This window comes from Rhinopithecus bieti, unplaced genomic scaffold (genome assembly GCF_001698545.2).
Source record: "Rhinopithecus bieti isolate Rb0 unplaced genomic scaffold, ASM169854v2 scaffold_24306, whole genome shotgun sequence".
Lineage (NCBI taxonomy): Eukaryota > Metazoa > Chordata > Mammalia > Primates > Cercopithecidae > Rhinopithecus > Rhinopithecus bieti.
This window is the reverse complement of record NW_016811898.1, coordinates 567,594-590,210: the sequence shown is the minus strand read 5'-3', so window position 1 is coordinate 590,210 and position 22,617 is coordinate 567,594. Positions and strand designations below refer to the sequence as shown.

Below are 22,617 nucleotides of genomic sequence, written 5' to 3'. Positions count from 1 at the left end.
TTTTTTTTTTTTTTTTTTTTTTTAATTTTCTGCATAACTACAATCTCTGCATCCATCTTTAGATGGCCTTCTCCTCTTCTCCCTCTGTCTCTTCTCTGTGTGTCTCTTCTAAGGACACTTACCATTGGACTGAGGACCCATCTGGTCAATCAAGGATGATCTCATCTTAAGATCTTTAACTTAATTACAGTTGCAAAGATGCTTTGTCCAAATAAGGTCACAGTCATAGGCTCTGGGGATTAGAGCAATGACATGTCTGTTTGGGGGATGCCATTCAACCCATACAGAACCTGTGAAGATTGTTAGTTTGAACCCTCTGACATTCACATGGGCCAAGAGTACTCATCTAAGTGTAGCTAATGAACATTTTTAAAGACCGATTTGCATGATCTCTCCATAACCAAGTTAATTCTACTAGATTGCTCCCTTTCTGTCCTTCCTCAGAACGATTGCTCCAAAAAATAGGTTGGCACTTTACATACAGAAGAAGCAGCCTCTGAGAAAGTAACACTCAAAGCCAACTTCCTGAAGAATTATTTTGCTGACATGGTTTCCTGAGTTCTTGCCTTGATATTCCTTATGACTAAGCCCTGATTTTCAGTCTATGAGATTTCAGTGTCAAGTGATGCACCATGAGAAGTTCATGGCGTGTCAGAAATAACAAAATAATAACATTAGGTATCATCTTTGAGTGCTTAAAGAAGGTATGAATACCTCCATTTTCAGATGAAGAGCAAAACTCAGAGAAGTCATGTCACTTTGACATAGGAATTTTAATGTGTGACAGTCAGGCTTTGAACCCAGGGCTGGGTGACTCCAAAGCTTGTGTTCTTCCCACTATTACATGCTGTATCTGAGGGCAATACAGGAAACTCTGTCAGAGTATGTCTTTTATTGATAGTAGCAGATCCTGCTGGTACTCCATCCACATCCCTGGGTCTTGCCACATCAGCGTAGGTGACTGACTTGCAACTGCTCTGTGTCTTTTTACACTGTAGCCAAGCTGATAAGGGCTGCTCTCCTGCACACAGGACAGGTGAGAAGTGTGGAAGTGGAGAGGGGTGGGGTGGCAGGTGGGGGTGAGGCAGGTGAGGTGGAGGGAAGGAGAGGGGATTTTTTTTTCTTTCTCTCTTTATCCAAATAATTTATTAAAATTAGGATTTTTGAAGATTTGACATTGGTGAAGATGTATAATCATTTTTTTTATTATACTTTAAGTTCTAGGGTACATGTGCATAACGTGCAGGTTTGTTACATATGTATACTTATGCCATGTTGGTGTGCTGCACCCATCAACTCGTCAGCACCCATCAATTCATCATTTATATCATGTATAACTCCCCAATGCAATCCCTCCCTCCTCCCCCCTCCCCATGATAGGCCCCAGTGTGTGATGTTCCCCTTCCCGAGTCCAAGTGATCTCATTGTTCAGTTCCCACCTATGAGTGAGAACATGCGGTGTTTGGTTTTCTGTTCTTGTGATAGTTTGCTAAGAATGATGGTTTCCAGCTGCATCCATGTCCCTACAAAGGACGCAAACTCATCCTTTTTTATGGCTGCATAGTATTCCATGGTGTATATGTGTCACATTTTCTTAATCCAGTCTGTCACAGATGGACATTTGGGTTGATTCCAAGTCTTTGCATAGTCGTATATTTTCTAATTTTCTTCTATGCTTTTATTACTCATGGGATAAGAATATCTGGAAAAAAACCCAAGATGGTTCCCTAATATTATTTTTGCCTCCACTGGTAAGTATAAATGTCTGCGTGTGTTTATAAGCAAAACAAAGCCATCTGTGAATCATTTTTGGAGTGAGCCCGCTTCTCAGTCCCAAGAAAAGCCAAAAGGAAAACACAGGCTGTGACACTGATAAATAGAAGGAAAATCAGAAGTTGCTTTTCCTACACTTTGGCTTTTGTCACCTTCGCCAGGAGCACAAATGAGGCTCCCCTGGGATGGCTTAGGGACCCAGGCTCTGTGAAATTCTCCAGGGCTTGGGAGGTGGCCACAGTGGCTTAGCAGGGGAGAGGTGAACACAGCAAGATGCTCTCCAGCCAATGATAACATATATTTTTCTTTGGCTTCAGAGCCCACCTTCTTCTGTGGGTACTTGATATGTCATCCTCTTCCAATTTGCAATCCAGAGTGACCCTTAGGCTTTTGTTGGTTGAGCAAAACTCTAAAAACATAGACTTTGTCTTACTCTCTACATTTCAAGATCCCTGGGTTCTGTTGGAAAAGCAGGAGATGGAACATTTTCTCTCCAGTAGTTTAGTTTATTTTATCTGTACTTTCTCTGCCTACGTGTCCCAAAACCTGGGGAATAGAAAGTTAAAAGCCTGAAAGATAAATTAATCAATAACAAATGTTTTCTAAGTCTCCAAAAGAATCTGATGAACATTTGAGAGAGTACCCTCAGCACATACACGTACAAACCACATTTCACATCTGTTTTTGGAGATTCACAAAGTCCTTGAAGCTCATGAGGGGGTGACTTTGAAGAAGGACCCCAAGTTAGGCTGGAACCCCCAGTCTAGAAGTGGCTCCTCCTGCTCGGTGTTCAGTGGCCACCAATGTTTCTGGAGAAGCCAGTCCTGCCCTGCCAATCTCGCCTCCCACCCCACTTTCCCCTGACACTTTCATATCTTGCAATGAAAATAAATATGGCAGCTGAAAGCAGCATCTACCGAAGACACACCCCTTCCTTCTTTCCATCTTCTGACTTTCATTAACCCATCACTTTTTTCAAGTGTTCATGTAATGGCTCATTTCTCATGTTTCATAGTCCTAGCCCGGGAAATGTACAGTAATGACAGTCTTTGTAAGTCTAGACGCCAAACGACCATCTCAGAAAAGCCTCATTTAATGAGGCTCACACAATGGGTTGTTTTAAAATAGATCTTCATCCGGGCCATGCCTCCTTAGATTTTGTAATGGTGTTTATATTTTGCAATATTTTATTCATGATGGGATTTGGGTTTTTTGAACATCTGCAATCTCGGGCACTTCGTGGTAAATTTGAAAACTCAGTCCATAGAATCACTTGCCTGTAAACCCAGGTGCACAGATGCACGTGCCATTCAGGCCATCACTGTCACAGGTGGCTCCGTTCAGACAGCTGACGTTAGCGCAGGGATCCTTGTACAATTCACAGTGTATTCCTGCAGAGAAACAAGCAAAACAGGATGACTCATCCAGGACTCTCTAGCTCCCATGGTCTCTAAAAGCAAAGTCAGAACACTCTGGAACAATGCAAGGGAGATTCCCAGCATGGGTGTGTGTGGGTGAGTGTATACACATGTGCCCACTCATGACTTTAGACTGTTGTAAAAACATGCCTTATGAGAAAGTAACACATTCGATCACTGTCCATAAGTCCCACCATAGTCTTTTAGCTGTACTTTCTCTGCCTACGTGTCCTAAAGCCTGGGGAACAGAAAGTTAAAAGCCTGAAAGATAAATTAATCAATAGTAAATGGTTTATAAGTCTCCAAAAGAAACAGAAAATATCTAGATGAACTTGATAAAATATAATATTAGCAACCTGAAAGTGAAGATGTGGAATCAGATATTAAAGTGAGTCCCAGTTCTACTTTGAAGAACTGCAGAGGAGAGGGGAAGCTGCATAATACTTAGACTTCATTCTCAAAGACATTACTGCATGCTTTATGTCTAATTTATTCCTCACAACAACACTATGAGACAATTATCCCCATTCCCCTATTTTACAGATGAGGAAACTGAGGAAAGATTGCAAGATCACAAGCCTGGTAGGAAAGGAGCTGAGATTTGAACCTGCCCGTAATCCCATCCCAGAGTCTGTGTTTGCTAAGTAGGCTGTTGACAGTGACCCTGAATTAACTGCAGAAATAAAACTCCATGGAGCTCAGCACTCCTTTAACAAAGAAGAGGCATTAAAAAAAAAAATCTGTAAAGTAAAACAGAAAGTTTCTCATTTACATTTTTTTTTTTTTTTAAAAAAAGACTGTGTGTGCATGTATGTATGCAAATGCCTTAAGTGGGACTGGATTACTTCTAGGAGACTTGATTACTTTGATTTTCACATCTGTGTATTTCTACATTATTGGCACCTTTTTAACAAATATCTATTCTTTTATAATTTTATTAAAAACTTTAAAAATCTAATGCTATTTGAAAGGTGGGATATCTGCTGGTATTACGCTGGATGCCAAGATGGATGACTAGATTAGTGTGTGTGTGTCTCTCTCTCCTCCTCCCTCTCTCCCTTCCCCTATCCCCCACCCCTTGGAGAAAAAGATAAATTACATTCTATCTTGCCTAAGAATGTACATAATGATATGCTCACACTTCCCAACAGCCTCAAGAAAAATATGCGTAAAGCAAATAGTAACTGAATGGTATTTACTTAATTTTCTCTGCACTTCATTACTTAGCTCATGTTGTGCAAGGGACTGCCACACCCAGTGACTCATCCTTCAGGCACTGAAATCATCCTTGCTGGGCTTTTCCCTTATTTCTTTCTCAGTGCCTTAAGAAGTAGGGCTCAGGAAGGAGGAAAGGAAGTAAAAGAAAATAGAAATGGAACTTCCTGTCTATATTCACACTAATGACTTATTTGACTTATTTGAGCCAGGTAAAGCTCAAATTTTAGAATAAATGACCTGTAATTCTTTTTCATCCTTTGCTCCTTCTAGCTAAGCCATCAACAATGTTCTGCCTGGTATTTTTCTGAAGCATCTTTCAGATCTTTGCCTTTCTTTCCTTTCTGAGACCACCCCTGAGATCCCACTGCCTCATGCCTCGTGCCTGCTGCCTCCTGCAGCCTTGTCTTAGTTTCCTCTGTCTCCAGGGACTTGAACGAGCCTCCTCAACGTTCTGCATCCCTAACCCAGGTTGCATGGTAACATAAAATATCAAAAGTGTTGAGACTAGCATAAATCTAGTCATTCTTCCTCATTTGGGTGTGTATGGCCTCTTCTCCCAGGAGTCTCTATTTTTACTTTCCTATTGATTCACAAGTAGACCAGGCTCAATTGAAAGAATAAAAAGCAGAAGAGCCTTTTCTGCTTCAAAATGTTTATCACAACACAAAGACTCACATATTTGCAAGTTCCCATTGGGCTGATCAATGGGAGCCAAGTGACAAAACAGTCTTTTGGTTGTAGTGGGACATATAGCCACCACCAACGTTCAGAGGTGCCCGAAGTCTAGAAAACATTTCCATTAGACCTGAAGTCAAAGAAATCAAATGATTGTCACTGGGTTTCTAGTAATACATTAACATCACTAACATATCAGCACACAAACTACCACATTTTAAAAACAAGACTGAAAAGCAAATTCTAGGCCAAATATTTAAGCGTCTTACCTTTTATTTAAAGTCTTCAACAAAATAGACTTGATAATAAGCAATTTCAATCTTCTGGGTGTTTGGGGTTTTTGTTTGGATGGCTGGCTCTTTTTTGGAGGGTGGGGAGGCAATACTTTTTTCTCTTGTTAATTTTATTTTTCAAATGGTAAGACATTTGGTCCCTTAAGCGTCTATTGAGAGTTTCCTGGCAGCAAGACTGGACAAAAGCTAATCTTCACAGAAACCTGATCATGGAGGAGCAAGACGGTGTTAAAAGTCCCTGGAGAGCACTTTGGTGACTCACATTTCTCTATCGTAAACCTTGTTAATCCCTATATAAGATATATTTGTCATATTGCTCAGCTTGTCATTCGAGCTGAACAACTCTGGGCTAAAAACTTTAAACACAGAGCACTGACAATCATGGACACTACTGACGAGCCAAGGTGTCTCCACTCAAACCCTTCTCCTCTGGAGGTCCCTAGGCCCCTCTTCCTGCCCTCCTCACCACTCCCATTCCCAGAAAACATGGAGTCTTGAGCATCCTGTTTCCTCTGAGGAGTCACCTTCTTTCACACCCTTCCTCCAACCTGATCTCCGCATATTTAACTAATCTCTCAATTCCCAATCCAAATGCCCTCTCTCTGCAAAGCTGAATCTTGATTTTCTCAACACAGACCACATTCTTCCACCATTGTGCCTTGAGAGCATGCCGGGACTGTCACGATCACGGAGGTCACTGTGCCAAATCATAACTTATCTGCTCTCCTGACTGATTCTCCCACAAATCTCTCAAGTCCTGGAGAGCAGAGGCCGTATCACAATGCGTGGAAGAAATTATGGACCCAGCACCGGAATCCTATCCTTTCAAGAGGGGCAACGGCCAGTGTACTTTGGCTGACACACAGGTGAGGCTGCCAGAGGAGAGATTCCAAACTCCAAATCTGCCTCAAAAACACCCTATTTTGTCAGAGAAAACCAGGTCCACACTTCAAACTAAGTCTGTGGAATGACACATGCATCACCCATTGGCAGAGGACGCAGCACGCACTATTACAAAACTGATGTTTAGTCTCAAGCAAAAATAAACTGTAATTCAGTCAAAACTAATAAAAATTCATACTTTTCATATTAAGGGATGGAGAAGAAATGTTTCTAAAAGACTTTGATTCCAACAGGGTTCTTACAGAAGTTAATTTTAGAAATGAAATAAGCTAGAATTCAAAAGCACTACACCAATTATAAGTCTTTGTTATCGTAACAAATTTAGTTACAATCAATATTTGAAAAATGAAAATCATTATATCTCCAGGAAACTAAGCCAGTAAAGAAGTGTTATTACACTTATTATTTGCTTTAAGACATCGTCTCGTTTCATCCAAACTTAGTTCCTCTATGAAAACTTTTTCCAGTACTTCAATCTTTACAGATCTCAACATTTTCTAAACCATCTCAGAAATTACAAATTGACATCTCAACCTTAGCCTTATTATTCCTGTGTGTCACTCAGTCTGCTCATCTGGTTAAATAATAGCCCAAAGAAGGAAGAAACTCTGACTTATCCTTTTTATATTTATCACAGTACTTGAAAGGGCTAGGTGCACAAAACAACCAGAAATTCTTGTTCCCTGGCTAAGTAGAATCTAGCAAAGGAAATAACTTTATCCAACAAAGAAGGCGTTCTCATCCTTTCCACTGAAATTTCTGTAGCCTTTAAAAATAAATAAGTAGGTACAGGCCGGGCACAGTAGCTCACGCCAGTAATCCCGGCACTTTGGGAGGCCAACGTGGGCAGATCACTTGAGATCAGGAGTTCAAGACCAGCCTGGCCAACATGGTGAAACCCCATCTCTACTAAAAATGCAAAAAATAGCCAGGCATGGTGGCACACACCTGTAATGCCAGCTACTCAGGAGGCTGAGACAGGAGAGCTGCTTGAACCCGGGAGACAGAGGTTGCAGTGAGCCAAGACAGTGCCGCTGCACTGCAGCCTGGGTGACAGAGCGAGACAACATTGCCAAAAAAAAAAAAAAAAAAAAAAAAAAAGTAGGTACAATGTACAATGTAATTAAATCTATAATCCAGTGGTGATCTCATTTCTGAGACTCTATCCCTTGAAAGAAATCCAGAAAGTATGAAAATATAAAGATGTTAATTCCAGAAATATTTGTAATAGCCCCACATCAGATGCAAGAACAAGGCAATGGATAAGTATTCCCTCATGGGAACATTACAAAGCCACTTAAAATAAAACTAGTAAGACTTCCTAGCAATATGTAAATCAAGCATAATACCCTATTATGAGTGAGCAGAACAATATAAAATTGTAGGTATACTCAATTATTTAACAGTAAAACATGGATACTAAAACAGAATGGAAGCAACACAGATTATTATGGCTCATGTTATGTTGTAAAAACATGAGTAATTATGAATTTTCTCTTTTCTTCTAAATATTTGTTATTGTTATTTTCACAATGAAATATCAAACCTTTTTTCCAAATGTTATCACCAAAAATTTCAAATACATATATTGTTGATCATTTCATCGGCTCCTCTAGAAATAAAAATCAATCACTATGGGGCTGTTCCTTGACCTTTTGACAATATGAGGCATGAACACTAAACAAAGTCGTAGAAGTTGCATCATAAACCAGCCTTGAACTACTTTTGAAGGATGCAGCAGTGTTTTGGATTGTCTGAAGATGGGTTACACAGAAGCCCTCCATGAATTGTGCTTTCTAACAATTCCGTGATCTACAGTGGAGACTTACATTCCATCAAAATGTTTAAGTTGGTTTCCTTTACTTAATTCATGTGTTAAACAGTAGTTCTAACTCAAGTAAAGGTAGCCATCAAGCATTTGTTCTGTGCAAGCCACCACAGTAAGAGCTGTAGAGAATTTAAAATGAAAAAGAAGCTATGTAGTCACTGTCTTTCCAGAGCTTATCATGTAGTGTAGGGAAGAAGAAAGTCTGAAACCAAAAAGAATTTAATACAAGGCTAAACATAATTGTCATGGAAAATATAAAAAAAAATACTGAGAGACAGTGGATACAGTCATAGGAGTGGATGAAAGCAAAGAGGAGGGAGAGAGAAAGGGGCCTGGAGGCCCACGTCATTCACAGTGTCTGGGAAACCAAGACTTAGTGAAGGCAGAGAGGAGAACCTGGTCAGGAATGAAGTTGCAGAAGACACAGCAAGGTGACATGCAGCAGGGACCTCAGGGCCCAGTGGGGCAAAGGGACAGGAACACTGGCTGAGTCAGAAGTGGAAGGGGAGGCTTCATAGATTTCACCAAATGACTTCAATTACTTCATCATGAATTTTCCTGAAACCTCTTCTACTGGAATGATATGGACAAGGGCCAAGAGCCATGGTTGAAAAAGCGAAAGGGAAGAAAGGGACGTTAAGCAGAAGGGGACATAAAGAATTCAAAGAAGAGGTTTTTAAAATTATTATTTATATGGAATTTACTTAGAAGTGCAAGAACTTTTTTTTTCTTTAGCAGTCCAGTTTTTCTAGAAGCACTTATTTAAAAAGAATTATCTTCTCATTCCTAACAATTCCTCTTTAAGAGTCATACATTATTATTACAGACAATGGTTTCTGGGCCATTCTTCAGTTTTGGTTATCTGTCCATTCTTGCAGGGGTAATATATGAATGTAACAATAATTGTAGCATTATAATGGTTTCTTTTGTTTTGTTTTGTTTTTTTGGTTCTTTTTTTTGAGACAGAGTCTCGCTCTGTCGCCCAGGCTAGAGGGCAGTGGCGCCATCTCAGCTCACTGCAAGCTCCGCCTCCCGGGTTCATGCCATTCTCCTGCCTCAGCCTCCCGAATAGCTGGGACTACAGGCGCCCACCACCACGCCCGGCTAATTTGTTTTGTTTTGTTTTTAGTAGAGACGGGGTTTCACCATGTTAGCTAACCCAGGATGGTCTCAATCTCCTGACCTCATGATCTGCCTGCCTCAGCCTCCCAAAGTGCTGGGATTGCAGGTGTGAGCCACCACGCCAGGCCTATAATGGGTTTTTTAACATCTGGCAGAAGTTCCCCTCATTGCTTTTCTCTTTCTTTTTCTTTTTTTTTTTTTTTCTTTGACGGAATCTTGCTCTGTTGCCCAGGCTGGAGTGCAATGGCACGATCTCAGCTCAATGCAGGCTCCGCCTCCTGGGTTCAAGTGATGCTCCTGCCTCAGCCTCCTGAGTAGCTGGGACTACAGGCGTGTGCCACAGCACCTGGCTAATTTTTGTATTTTTAGTAGAGACAGGGTTTCACCATATTAGTCAGGCTGGTCTCGAACTCCTGACCTCATTATCTGCCAGCCTCAGCCTCCCAAAGTGCTAGGATTACAGGTGTGAGCCACCACCCCTGGCCTTTTTTCCTTTTTCAAAATGTTCTTAGCTATATATTTGGCTGACTCCCTATTGCACTCATTCTCTTTAGGAGGATATGTATATACATATAGAGAGATAGTGTGTGTGTTATATATATAGTGTTATATATAGTTATATATATCCTCCTAAAATATAAAAACTATATATAGTTTAAAAAAATATTAATATTAATATTAAGCAGTAAAATTACCACTTAAAAGTATATATGTAAAGTAAAAGTTAAAGCTTAACTTTATCCCTAAAATACTACCTATCCAAGTTCTAACTCCAGATAAGTACTAGTTAGGAATTGAAATGCATCCATCTGACAGTTTCCTGAATGTATATAGACATACTATATGTAAATATATATTGGCAAAAATATTTCCAAAAGGGGGAGAATGTCCATCCCCCCACAGAGGGAAAAGCACAGGATCATGTGGCCTCTCACTTCCCCTCACTCTTCCTCTGGGCAGAAGAGCATGATTATCTCCTCCTGTCTCTCCTTTAATTCCTTCTACCTACCCTCCCCATGTCCCCACCACTCTTAGCTTACAAGTTCTACCATTTACTGCTACATTGCTAGGGTTTACCTCCCTGTTTTCAGCAGCCTTATTTAAACCTAAACCTAAATGTCTTTATAAATATACTAAAATTAAATAAACACTGTACCTGCCCATTGGGTTTGTCACCCAGGCTGGAGTGCAGTGGCGTGATCTCAGCTCACTGCAACCTCCACCTCCCAGGTTCGAGCAATTCTCATGCCTCAGCCTCCCAAGTAGTTGAGATCACAAGCACCTGCCACCACGCCTGGCTAATTTTTGTATTTTTAGTACAGACGGGGTTTCACTGTCTGGTCTCGAACTCCTGACCTCAGGTGATCTGCCCACCTCAGCTTCCCAAAGTGTTGGGATTACAGGTGCGAGCCACCACACCCAGTCAGGAGTGAAATCTTTAACACACTTGTATGCCTTTTAATGTTTCCTATCCTCACCCCCTTCAACACATGGCTTTGTTTTAAATAATATGAAACCACTATGCTTGTTGAAATTTTTCCTTAAGAGCAAGAGTGATAGACATAGCAATTTTTCCTTAAGAGCAAGACACAGCCCAGGGTGACCCCTAGTGAGTTACACCTTTGTGTAATTTCTTCCCCTTGAGTGTGAGCTTCCAACCAAGAGCAAATGGCAGTTAAGACGTTTTGAAGATGCAATTAAGGTCTCTATCAGTTGACTTTGAGTTCCTCCCAGGTGGGCCTGGCCTAACCAGGTGAGACTTTTTACAGGGTCCAGGCTGGGTGCAGTGGCTCACATCTGTAATCCCAGCACTTTGAGAGGCCGAGGTGGGCGAATCACCTGAGGTCAGGAGTTCAAGACCAGCCTGACCAACATGGAGAAACTTTGTCTCTCTTAAAAAGACAAAATTAGCCGGACATGGTGGTGAGTGCCTGTAATCCCAGCTACTCATGAGGCTGAGGCAGGAGACTCGCTTGAACCCGGGAGGTAGAGGTTGCAGTGAGCCAAGATCACACCATTGCACTCCAGCCTGGGCAAAGAGAGTGAAACTCCATCACACACACACACACAAAAATCCAGGCCTTCCCGAAAGTTCAAGACTGGAAGCAGTGGGGGCTCTGTCATAGCTGCTGGCTTTCAAAGAGCAAGCTGTCACAAATCCTACATCCACAAGGATACAAGTCCTGCCAATAACCTAAGGGGACTTGGAAGCTGATCTCTCACTATTCAAGCCTCAGATGAGAGCTCAGTCAGTCAATACCTGGCTTTCACCTTTGTGAGCCCCTGAGCTGGGAATTGACTAAGCCACACCTGGACCTAGGAAATTGTTAGGTAATAAAAGCACGTTGTTTTAAGCCAGTACTGAGTACTGATTTGTTATGCAGCAAAAGACAGCTGATACAGAATGTAGATCTACTTTTTTCAAGAGACTTTCCTTCACCATTATATTACCAGTCACAATCACATAAATATCATCTATTTAGACTTACGCCTGCATTTAAAGGCATAAATCTCTTCCTTCCATTCTCCATCTTCCACTATCTGGATATCTTTGTTTTGATTTAGTTTCTATTTGGGGGGATGCTTATTAAGGTACTTATCTTAGGGTATAGGGTGCTGTATTTTCTGTATCCTTGAATGTATGGCAATATCTTTCTTTTGCCCTCAACTATAAACAACCCTTTAACTCCTAGTCCTTTTCATTTAAAAGTCTGAAACACTGCTCTGCTATTCTTTACCTTCATGATAGAGAGGGGCAGTACAATGCTGGTTTGATTCTCTTTCTTCTGTATGTAACCTGTGATCCCTTCAAAGAATCTTGTAAACATTTCTCTTTATCCTTGCAGTTACAAATTTTACCAGGAAATCTCAAATTATGTATCATCTCCTTCATTAATCCAACTGCTGCCCTGTGAGCCCATTCTATTAGAAAATAAGACTTTCTTCACCTCACAGACACCTCCTTCTAGGAGTTAGTGAATTCTGCTTCTATTTCCACATGCTCCTTCTCCTGGAGCACCCATCGCTCAGGCAGAAGCACATCTCTCGAATCTTTTCTCCATGTTTCCTGTCTTTTCACTCGTGGTTTCCACTTCCTCATATTCTGATCCTCGCATGCACTAGTTCCTCCTTTTTATTCAGAACCAAATTCAATTTTTAGTAGTATACATGACTTTTTTCACTTCCTTTCTTGAATGTTTAGAGCTGTTGTTGCAATTTTTGTTTTTATTTCCCTAAACTTTTCTCCCTCTCTGAGTTGCTGGTGTGGGCTCCTTGTACTGGCCAGGCTAGAGGGTGGAAATCCTGGCAGAGACAGACAACATAACACATTCCCCTTAGTGCTGGATGGGCAGCCACTGGGGTCCTGTGTACTGAGGCATGAGGCAGAGAGAGGCCTCCCAGTTTGGTGTTCTCAAGGCCACAAAAAAGCGGCGGGGTCGGGGGCAACTCAGCCTACTGTTCAATTTCCTTAAAGGGCAGCCCGTATCCATCAGATCAATACACCCCTCTGCCTCCTAGGGTCAGATGCAGCACAATTATAACATGTACTTCCTCTCCACAAGATGAAGGATTCTTTGGACTCATCTGTTCATTGAGTCATCAGTTCTCTCTGGAGCCCTCATCCCTTGTTCTTGTTGTAAGCAAAGTCTCCTAGCACACATACCCTTTCTTGAGACCCCAAATCTTCACATGACCCCATCCAAGGTCATCTACCTTACTGAGCCATCCCTACCAGAGAGTCAGGAGGGATAAGGGATATTGAATGTCAATGTGAGCTGCTATCTTCCTAGAATCTTCATTTGTTCAGAGTAAGAAATCCATGAAAATATTTATAGACATGGCAAGGAGGAAGGGGAAAGGAGGTTGAAGATATGTAGAGAGAAAGGTAATAGATAGATAGACCCAGAACTGAGAAGCCTGAGAATGAAGCCAGCAAATCTGCTGTTGTGTCCTGGTAGATGTTAGTGGAGTTTGGTTCTAACTGAACATCATACTCCAAAAGAAGCATCAGATCTGTGGAACACAAAGTCAAGACTTGGCCCAGCTTCAGCCCTTTTATCCAGGGGCTTAATCAAGTTTTCAGTGTAGCCTATAAGGCCATGAGACTGGCCAAAATGGTTACTAATAAAGGTAGGTTCATCCAAAGAGAAGCAACGGTGAGGGCAATGTAAGGTCTCCAGGGAGGTGGATGGCATCAAGCAAGCAGCAATAGGAGCAAGCAGTTAAGTGAAATGGCTATAAATAGAGCCCACAAAAGCATTCCAAAATCTAAACCTGGCCCTGAAGGTATGGCTTAGAGAAATGTGTGCAACAGCTGATAAATAGGCTTTCCTGGAAGAGGGCCGTCTGAGGGTATGTGGGCTCCAGGAAGCCTTGCCATCCACAAAACGTGGTCAGAGGCCAATGGAGACGCTGGGAGAAAGGGCTTTAGGGACCATGCTGACCAGGCTTTTAGGGGGAGAGCATTACTGTCCACCTCATAGGGTTTTTGGGGGGATTTAGTGAGCTATGCACATTAGGGGTTAGAACAGGGTCCACGCATTAGAAACAATCTGTCAATGTTGCCTGTTTTTAATAAGCTTAATGTATTTGCCAATGCATGGGACTCCGCCTGCCTCCTCTCCAAGAAAGCAGAGCATTCTATCTCTGCATAAGAAGCTTTATAGGGCAGCATCCTTCCTCTTCCACATTTTTCACACCTATGGTCTCTGACCTATGTCTGACAATCCATCTTAATATGACTTTTGTTTTCAGCTTTTACACATTCAACAAAAAAGAGAGCGAGGATCCACGAAGAACAGGACAGAAGAGAGGGTTGTTTCTCAAACCAGAGGCTTGCAAATTGGTCTCCTTGGACCCATTCATCATGCCAGCTTCAGCATTTGATTTTTATTCTGAACAATTCATGGTCCAATTAGAGGTTTATGCATTTACACTGAAAAATACATGATGTCATTTAGAGCCTTTCTGGCACAGGAAGGCCCGGCGTCCTCTCACCTTTGTATTCTGCCAGGCACACACACTCATAGCCATTAACGAGGTCCCTGCAGGTGGCTGCGTTCAGGCATGGAGCGGAGAGACACTCGTTATATTCCTCCTCACAGTAGAGGCCGTGGTAACCTGAGGGACAGAGAGAAAGGCCTGCTGTCAAATGCATCCCATTTACAACCCACTCGGGACCAGCCAGAAAGGAAGGCAGTTGGGGGTATTCATTAGAAAGTATGGCACAAACAGATGGGATTTCAGGAGCTAGATCTCTTGGGGTAAAGCTGAAAGGTGGATTTAGGGGAAGGCCATGAAGAAAGAGCCTGTTCTTATCACACTTTTTCATGATCCCAAGTATAAAAGAAATGATTTCATTTATCCACTGACATTCTCATCATAGTGCATCCAACGGTGCTGGTGTTAGGGTGATCCAGTCACTGAGTGTGTCTGCTGCAGCCATTGGAGATAGTGAGTGAGCAGAACTTACGGCAGGGGAGGAGCAAACAACTTCCTTCAAGAGTAAGAGCCTGGCTGGGTGTGGTGGCTCATGCCTGTAATCCCAGCACTTTGGGATACCGAGGCAGGTGGATCCCTTGAGCTCAGGAGTTTGAGACCAGCCTGGCCAACATAGTGAAACTCTGTCTCTACTAAAAACACAAAAAATTAGCCAGACATGGTGGCAGGCACCTGTAATCTCAGCTACTCAGTAGGCTGAGGCAGGAGAATCACTTGAACCTGGAAGGCAGAGGTTGCAGTGAGCCAAGATTGCACCACTGCACTCTAGCCTGGGCGACAAGAGCAAAACTCCATCTCAAAAAAAAAAAAAAAAAAAGAAAACAAAAGTGTGAGAACCACATTAGAAAAATATATCTGTATTTCCTTTTCAAGTCAGAAAAGAAAATGAGCTCAAAATGCTTAACTGAAATTCTTGATGAAATATGAGGGTATTTTTGTCGTTATTGCTTGTTTAAAGATATGATCATATAAATTATAGTATTTTAAATTGTACCTAAATGTTTAAATTACTAAATAAATCATAATGTGAGTGAAGAAAAAATAAACCCACAATTTCTTGATAAAGATGGATTTTACCCTCCTATTTGCAAAACAGGTGTTTATTCTAAAGGACAAGAAGACAACATTCTTTGAGATTCACTCATGAGGGTTATGCAGTTTTCAACTTTTGAAAACATGTGTTACTGCCAATTTGCAGTGAAACCAGGCCATTTTTGTCCAGCCCTGTCCAAACAATGAAAAACATGTGAGTGTTTTCAAAAGTCACACTGCCCGTGTTCGTTCTGAATTCAGATAAGCAGAAAAAATAAACCCTTACCAAAGTAGGAATTAGAACTACTAGCTTGTCCCTAGCCTTTCCAACTCACAACCAACTCTCAAACTCAGGAAGTCCCATTAGAACATGCTAATATGTTGAACTGTTTTGTGTCTTGTGCCTATCATAAAAGTAGGTTAAGCTCATATTTGCATTATTAACAGAGCACTTTTCAAATATGTTGTCATTTCAGTTGTTTTTGAAAAGCTTTCCAAATTTAGGTTGTGATAATGGTCCCTTTGAGGAGCCCTTGACCTACCTAAGACAAATATACTATAGTTTTCAATTCTTCTGAAAAGCAGTATGTTACCCTACTTTTTGTAACTTTAGGGAAATATTTCTATTATCCTTTATTAGATTATTTCCATCATATAGATAAGAGGTACTCAACTAGCAGCAATTTTGTTCCCCAAAGGACATTTGAAAATGTTTGGAGACATTTTTCATTGTCACAACTGGAGGTACGGGGAGGGGTTGCTGCTGGCATCTAGGAGGTAGAGTCAAGAGTGCTGCTAAGCATCCTACAGTCCTACAGGAGGCTGCCCGGGACAGCCTCCCACAACAAGACTATCCAGAAAAAATATCAATACAGCCAGGTTGAGAAACTCTGTTCTAGACCAGGGGTCAGCAAACTATGGCCCACGGATCAAATCTATCCCAGCCTGTTTTTGCAAATAAAATTTTATTGGGACACAGCCACAGTCATACATTTACATATTGTCTATGGCTGTTTTCACACTACAACAAAGGACTGAGTGGTTGCAACAGAGACTATATGGCCTGCAAAGCCTAAACATTTACTATCTGGCCCTTTGCAGAACAAGTTTGCTGATTCCTGATTTAGATCCAATGAAAGCTCTTTCTTTTAACAAAAGTTTTGTATATTAACTCCTTATCAAATGTATTGTTTGCAAATATTTTCTCCCATTCCATAGGTTGCCTTTTCATGCTGTTAATTGTTTCCTTTGTTATTTAGAAGCTTTTAAGTTTGAAGTACCACTTTTGTATTTGTGCTTTTGTTGCCTGTACCTTGGATATCATATCCAAGAAGTCATTCCCAAGGCCAACGTTATGAAGTTTTTTCCCCTATGTTTTCTTCCAGAAGTTTCATACTCCTAGGTCTTACGTTTAAGTTTTTAGTCCATTTTGGGTTGGTAGTCGTGTATGGTACAAAATAATACAAATGACCAACAGGCATATGAAAATAACATCACTAACCAACATCCCTAATAATCAGGGAAATGCAAATTAAAATCATAACAGGATATCACTTCACACCTGTTAGGATGGCCATTATAAAAGAAAACAACAAAACAAACAAACAAAAACAGAAAATAACAAGTGTTGGGGCAGATTTGAAGAAACTGGAACCTTTGTGCACTGTTGGTAGGAAGGTAAAATGGTACAGCTGCTGTGAAAAGCCATAGCGGTTCCTCAAAAAATAAAAAATAGAACTACCACATGATCCAGCAATTCCATTGCTAGGTACTCAACCAAAAGAATGGAAAACAGGATCTGGAGGAGATATTAGCACTCCCATGTTCATTGCAGCATCATTCACAATAGCCAAGAAGTAGAAGCAACTTGATGTCCGTCGACAGAAGGATGGACAAAAAGGTCAAGCAACAGTGGTATGTAATACAATGGAATATTATTCAGCCTTCAAAAGGAAGAAAATCTTGTCATGTGCTACAATATGGATGAACCTTCAGGACATTACATTACATGAAATAAGCCAGTCACAGAAGGACAAATACTATATGGTTCCACCTATATGATGTATTTTTAAAATAGTCAAACTGACAGAAGCAGAAAGCAGAATGATGGTGATTGCCAGGGTCTGTGGAAGGGGAAAAATGGAGAGCTGCTGTTTAATTGTGCAAGACGTTATGCAAGATGAGTAAGTTCTAGATATCGCCTGGTAAACAGTGTGTGTATGGTAAATAATACTGTAATGTATACTTAAACATTTGTTAGGGAGGTATGTTTAATTCTGTGTTTTTTACCACTACATATATAAATATGTATGTATTATTAAATACATATATATATTTTAACCACTATTACATACATATATAATTTTACCACTATCTATATACCTATATCTATATCTATATTTTACCTACCATATATAGAGTGGGTAAAAAATACACAACATAAAATATATATATAGTGGTAAAAAACATACAACGTGAAATATATATGTGTATATATATGGAAAGAGAGAGAGTGGGAGAGGTAAAAATATATACATATATATCCACGTATGTGTAAAGAGTTAAGTGTCTTTTGCTTCTCCTAATATAAGAACCTTTTTGAGGTTACTGTGGAGTACAATCACCAGCAGCACGTTTTCAATTGCATTTGCCCTACTAGGTGATCTTTTAACAATCAACATGGAAGGGTAATATATAACCACAACCCTGCACGCCTCTTTGACCTCTGAATTGAGGTGGTATTTAAATAGACAAAAATCAAACAAGCAAGTTTTGCAAGATCATCTATAATTGTTTCCATTTTTGAAAACAGTATCATTATCTTTTTATACTAGCAATATGAAAAGCAAATGAGGAAGTTATTTTACAGAGATAATTAAGCTGGTGATGTTTTTCTTCCTTGGGGGGAAGAAAGATAAAGCTTTCATATTCTAAAACTGTTTCTTCAGAGACGGTAACATTTAAATGTCTTCATGGAAACGTCAAGACACCCTTTATACTCAGTGCCAAGCAGCCTCAATCGGACGGTTTGAATACAAAGGCACTCCTTCCAGAAGAGAGGGCTTCTGTGAAAATGAGGCTGTCACCCCCTGCTGATAATTAATTCGGGCAAACAAATTAGCTCAGGGCAGTATGCCCAGGGTCTGAAAAAAAAAAAAAAAAGGCTAGTCCAGAGAATTTTTTTAAATAAAATAAAAGATCAAAGGGTGGGATTAGAGTGGCCCCTTCCAAGGCACTGATCTTTATCAGCATTGCTCCCATCTTTGCATTATTTGCTCCAGAATAATCAGTTCCCATTATTTCTTTCGGATTGACAGGGCACAGCAACCAACCAGATGGGGGGAGTGAGAAGGAGCAGTGGAGATGGCTGCCATGTTTAGCTGAGTGAGTGGATGAAGTCATTATCACCAAGAGGTACCACCAAAGGAAAAATAGGCTTAGAGGAGGAAAAACAGGCTTAGAAGAAGACCAGTTTAACTTTGGACATGTTTAGATTTGGCACACTTGGGCAGGTCCAAGTGGCAGTTGGAAGTATATGTGTAAATGGCTTAGAAAAAGCACTTTGGGAATTAGTCACCTGGAAGTGGTTTTGAAGTTTTCATTAAAGAAGAAAATGGAAGGGAAAAAAGAAGGGGTCAAGGTCAGACCAGATGGGCAGGTGGAGAACAAAGAGCCAGATCAGGACACTGGACAGGGATTGGGCAAAAAGGAGGAGAAAAGCCCAAGGCATGCAGTGTCGTGGAAGCCAGAGGATGAAAGGATGTCAAGGAAGGTGGGTTAGCAGTATCAGAGACTCTAATGAGCAAGAATGACCACTGGACTAGAAGATAAGGAGGTCACTGAACACCCTCAAAACCATGGCTCTTAATGGTGGCTGTGCTTGCCCTTAGAGGGTGTTTAAGGAAATTAGGGGTGGGAGTGATCCTCATCGCAATGATTGGAGGGTTCTACTGGAATTTAGGAGGGTGGGAGGGGGCAAAGATATTAAACATTGCAATGCCCTGGATATTCCTGCACAACAAGGAATGCCTCCTCATTCTTCACAACCTTGGACTGTTCCACTGGACCTTCATGTAGGTGAAAACCCTGTTGATAACTTTCCCAAACTAAAACCTAACTTCTTTATATGTACAGCACCATATTAAGATATACTGAATTTTAAGCCTGTCACAGTGGCTCACACCTGTAATCCCAGCACTTTTTGGAGGCTGAGGCAGGTGGATCACTTGAAGTCAGGAGTTCAAGACCAGCCTGACCAACATGGTGAAACCCATCTCTACTAAAAATACAAAAAGTAGCCAGGCATTGTGGCAGGCACCTGTAATCCCAGCTACTTGGGAGGCTGTGGCACATGAATCACTGGAACCTGTGAGGCAGAGGTTGTAGTGCACCCAGATTGTGCCACTGCACTCTAGCCTGGGAGACAGAGTGAGACTACATCTCAAAAAAAAAAAAAAAAAAAAAAAAAAAAAAAAAATATTAATATATATATAATATATATATATATATATTATATATATATATATAATATATATATATACTGAGTTTTCATAGAATGTACTACTGGATAAACCAAGAGAAGATTGTACCAAGAGTTATTCATCATTTTAGAAAACCACTTCACAAGAACAACAGCTCTAGTAGAATGTAAATTTCCAATAAAGAATATCTGTATCGATAAAACAAAACATCAACAAAATCACTTCCTCCGATAGTTTTCTGACAATGCTATGTACAGTAGCTCTTCCCACCAGCAACTCATCACGACACTCAGCTGATTTCCATCATAGTATTTGTAACTGTCTGAAATCCTATTTTTACTGCAGTTCTGTACTGATTATCATGTCTCTTCCTCCACTACAGGATAAGCTTGAGGGAAGAGTCTGCAAATGCAGTGTTCACAGCTGTACCTGTGATATCTGTTTCGGAAAAGGCTACACAAGTAAAATTGTTGAATAAGCACCCAAAATGTCATTGATTGATTGAATGCACTTTTAAAATGTTTCTATGATGCTCCAGCACCTTCCAGGTGCCCTAGGTACTGCATACAAAGTTAAAGAACGGGGTCTCCACCTGTATGAAGCGCCCAGTGTGGTAGCAAGTTAGTGGCATCTGCCTTGTGTCAGGTGCTTTAGGTGTGTTAATTTGTTTAATTCTCATAAAAACCCAAGGCAGTGGGCATGACTCGTCCCAATTTATAGATGAGGAATTAAGAGTTAGAGAAGTAAAGAAATTTGCCCAAGGCCACGTAGTCAATCCTGTGTGTTCTTCCTTCTTTCGCATGTTGTCTCCAAACTCATTGTCTAGTGTGTTAGTTTATTAGGGCTCCCATGAAAACACTATAGCACTGGGTGAATTAAACAAAAACTTATTTTCCCAGAGTTTTGGAGGCTAGAAGTCCATGGTCAAGGCCTCAACAGGTATGGTTTCCCCTGAGGCCTCTCCCCTTGGCTTTCAGATAGCCGCCTTCTCTGTGAGACCTCACGTGTCCTTTTCTCTGCATGTGAGTGCTCCTGGTGTCCTTCTGCTTCTCATAAGGACACCAGTGCGATTGTATTACAGCCCTGCCCTTACAATCTCATTGAACCTTAATTACCTTTGTAAAGGCTCTATCTCCAAAGACATCGGAGATTACAACTTCAACATATGAATTGGGTGGGGGGGCCTAATTTAGTCCTTAACAACTAGAATCTGAGTTTCTGAGTCACGAGATTGTTGGTATTTTGGACCAGATCATAATTGCTGGGAGCTTCCCTGTGCACTGTAGAATGTTGAGCCGCATTCCTGACCTCTACACACTAGATTCCAATAATACCATCCTTCCCAGTTGTATTGATCAAAAATGTCCCCAGTCATTGTCATATGTCCCCTGGAAGACAAAAATCCCTTTTGAGAACCACTGTCCTAGATCCTTTTTATAAGACGAAAGCAACTTGAAGAGATTTGAGGATATGTGGGTTTCAAATTGTGAGGAGTGAGAGTTCATTCATTAGAGCAAAAGGATTTCTGGACAATACCAAGGGGGGCTTCTGCCCTTGTGAGTTTGACGTAACACAGTCCATGGGGTGACTCTCGCCAGCACTGCTATCCCACAGAAGGAAACAGGCCCTGGGTGTATCTGGGACTGGCTCACAGCAAGTGAATGGGATAGAGGGGAGTAAGAAGGGAAACCCTGCCTGGTGATTTTTGAGCTAAGGAGAACCCTGTTGAATGCTGTGCCCTTGGATTGGGACTCCTCTCTGTGCCCCTTATGAAGCCTCAAGCCATGTGGTGAAGCTGGTTTCTAGCTAGTGCTCTTCCTACTTTTCAGATGAAAAGACCACAGCCCTACAGCCTTAACCAGCTCAGCAAAGGTACAGTGGAGCCCAGATTCCACCCCACAGACCCTGAGCTGCTCCAGAACAGGACACTTTGCTGCACAAAGGTCTCAAGAGTCACTCAATTCCTACTCTCCCCAGTAAAAGGTAAGGCCTTCCATGGCCTTGCACAGTCTTCCCTCTCAATACTGTCTCAAGAGAGCCTTTAAACATCAATCCAGGACCCACCGGCTCTGGCTTCACACTGTGTTTGCTCACAGGAGTACTTTCCCTCCCCTCGCCCATCCCTCATCACACTCAAAAATCTCCAAAACTGTAAGACTCTAGCTGTAGCCAGATGGCCTTCACACTTCGTGCAACAAATTCCCAGTGACTCATCTGTGAGTATCACCTCTGGAGGGCGATTCGTGCTTCCTGCTGCCTCAGGCAAACAGGACCTTCGAAGACCACAGTGCTGTGATCAGGACAACCACAGGGAGGACATGCCGCTCACTCCCCTCATGCCAGCTGAATTCAAGGCAAGGGTAAATTTAAGGTGTTTGGGGCTTTTGTTTTTACTTTATAGTCAGGCTGAAGTGAGTGCAGGGCTATGAAGAGTGGTTCCCTCAATGATGCGTCGCAATTCAGAGGATGTTTTCCCTTCTTCAGCACCAGTGGATAAAATGTGAAAACCCACGACTTTCTGATTCAAGGCTAGGTCAGTTCCTGGGAGATCAAATATTCCACCTCACCCATAGTCGTTAAAGATATGGGGGCCGGGTGCAGTGGCTCACGCCTGTAATCCCAGCACTTTGGGAGGCTGCGACAGGCAGATCACGAGGTCAGGAGGGCCAGACCATCCTGGCTAACACAGTGAAACCCCATCTCTACTAAAAATACAAAAAATTAGCCAGGCGTGGTGGCGGGCACCTGTAGTCCCAGCTACTCAGGAGGCTAAGGCAGGAGAATGGCCTGAACCCGGGAGGCAGAGCTTGCTGTGAGCCAAGATCGCGCCACTGCACTCCAGCCTGGGTGACAGAGCAAGACTCAGTCTCAAA

The 22,617-nt window shown here is 41.5% G+C and overlaps 1 protein-coding gene across 1 annotated transcript in view; it reads right to left on the bottom strand.

Moving 5' to 3' along the window:
* Nucleotides 1–3,042: 3,042 nt before the first annotated feature.
* DNER (delta/notch like EGF repeat containing) overlaps nucleotides 3,043–22,617 on the bottom strand; it is a 326,985-nt gene continuing 307,410 nt past the window's right edge. Inside the window, exons 10-11 of the mRNA XM_017895295.1 lie at nucleotides 14,229–14,351; nucleotides 3,043–3,164 (exon numbers count right to left, since the gene is read on the bottom strand). Of these exons, the coding sequence (XP_017750784.1) occupies nucleotides 3,043–3,164; nucleotides 14,229–14,351 (245 nt within the window). The remainder of the gene's footprint in view (nucleotides 3,165–14,228; nucleotides 14,352–22,617) is intronic.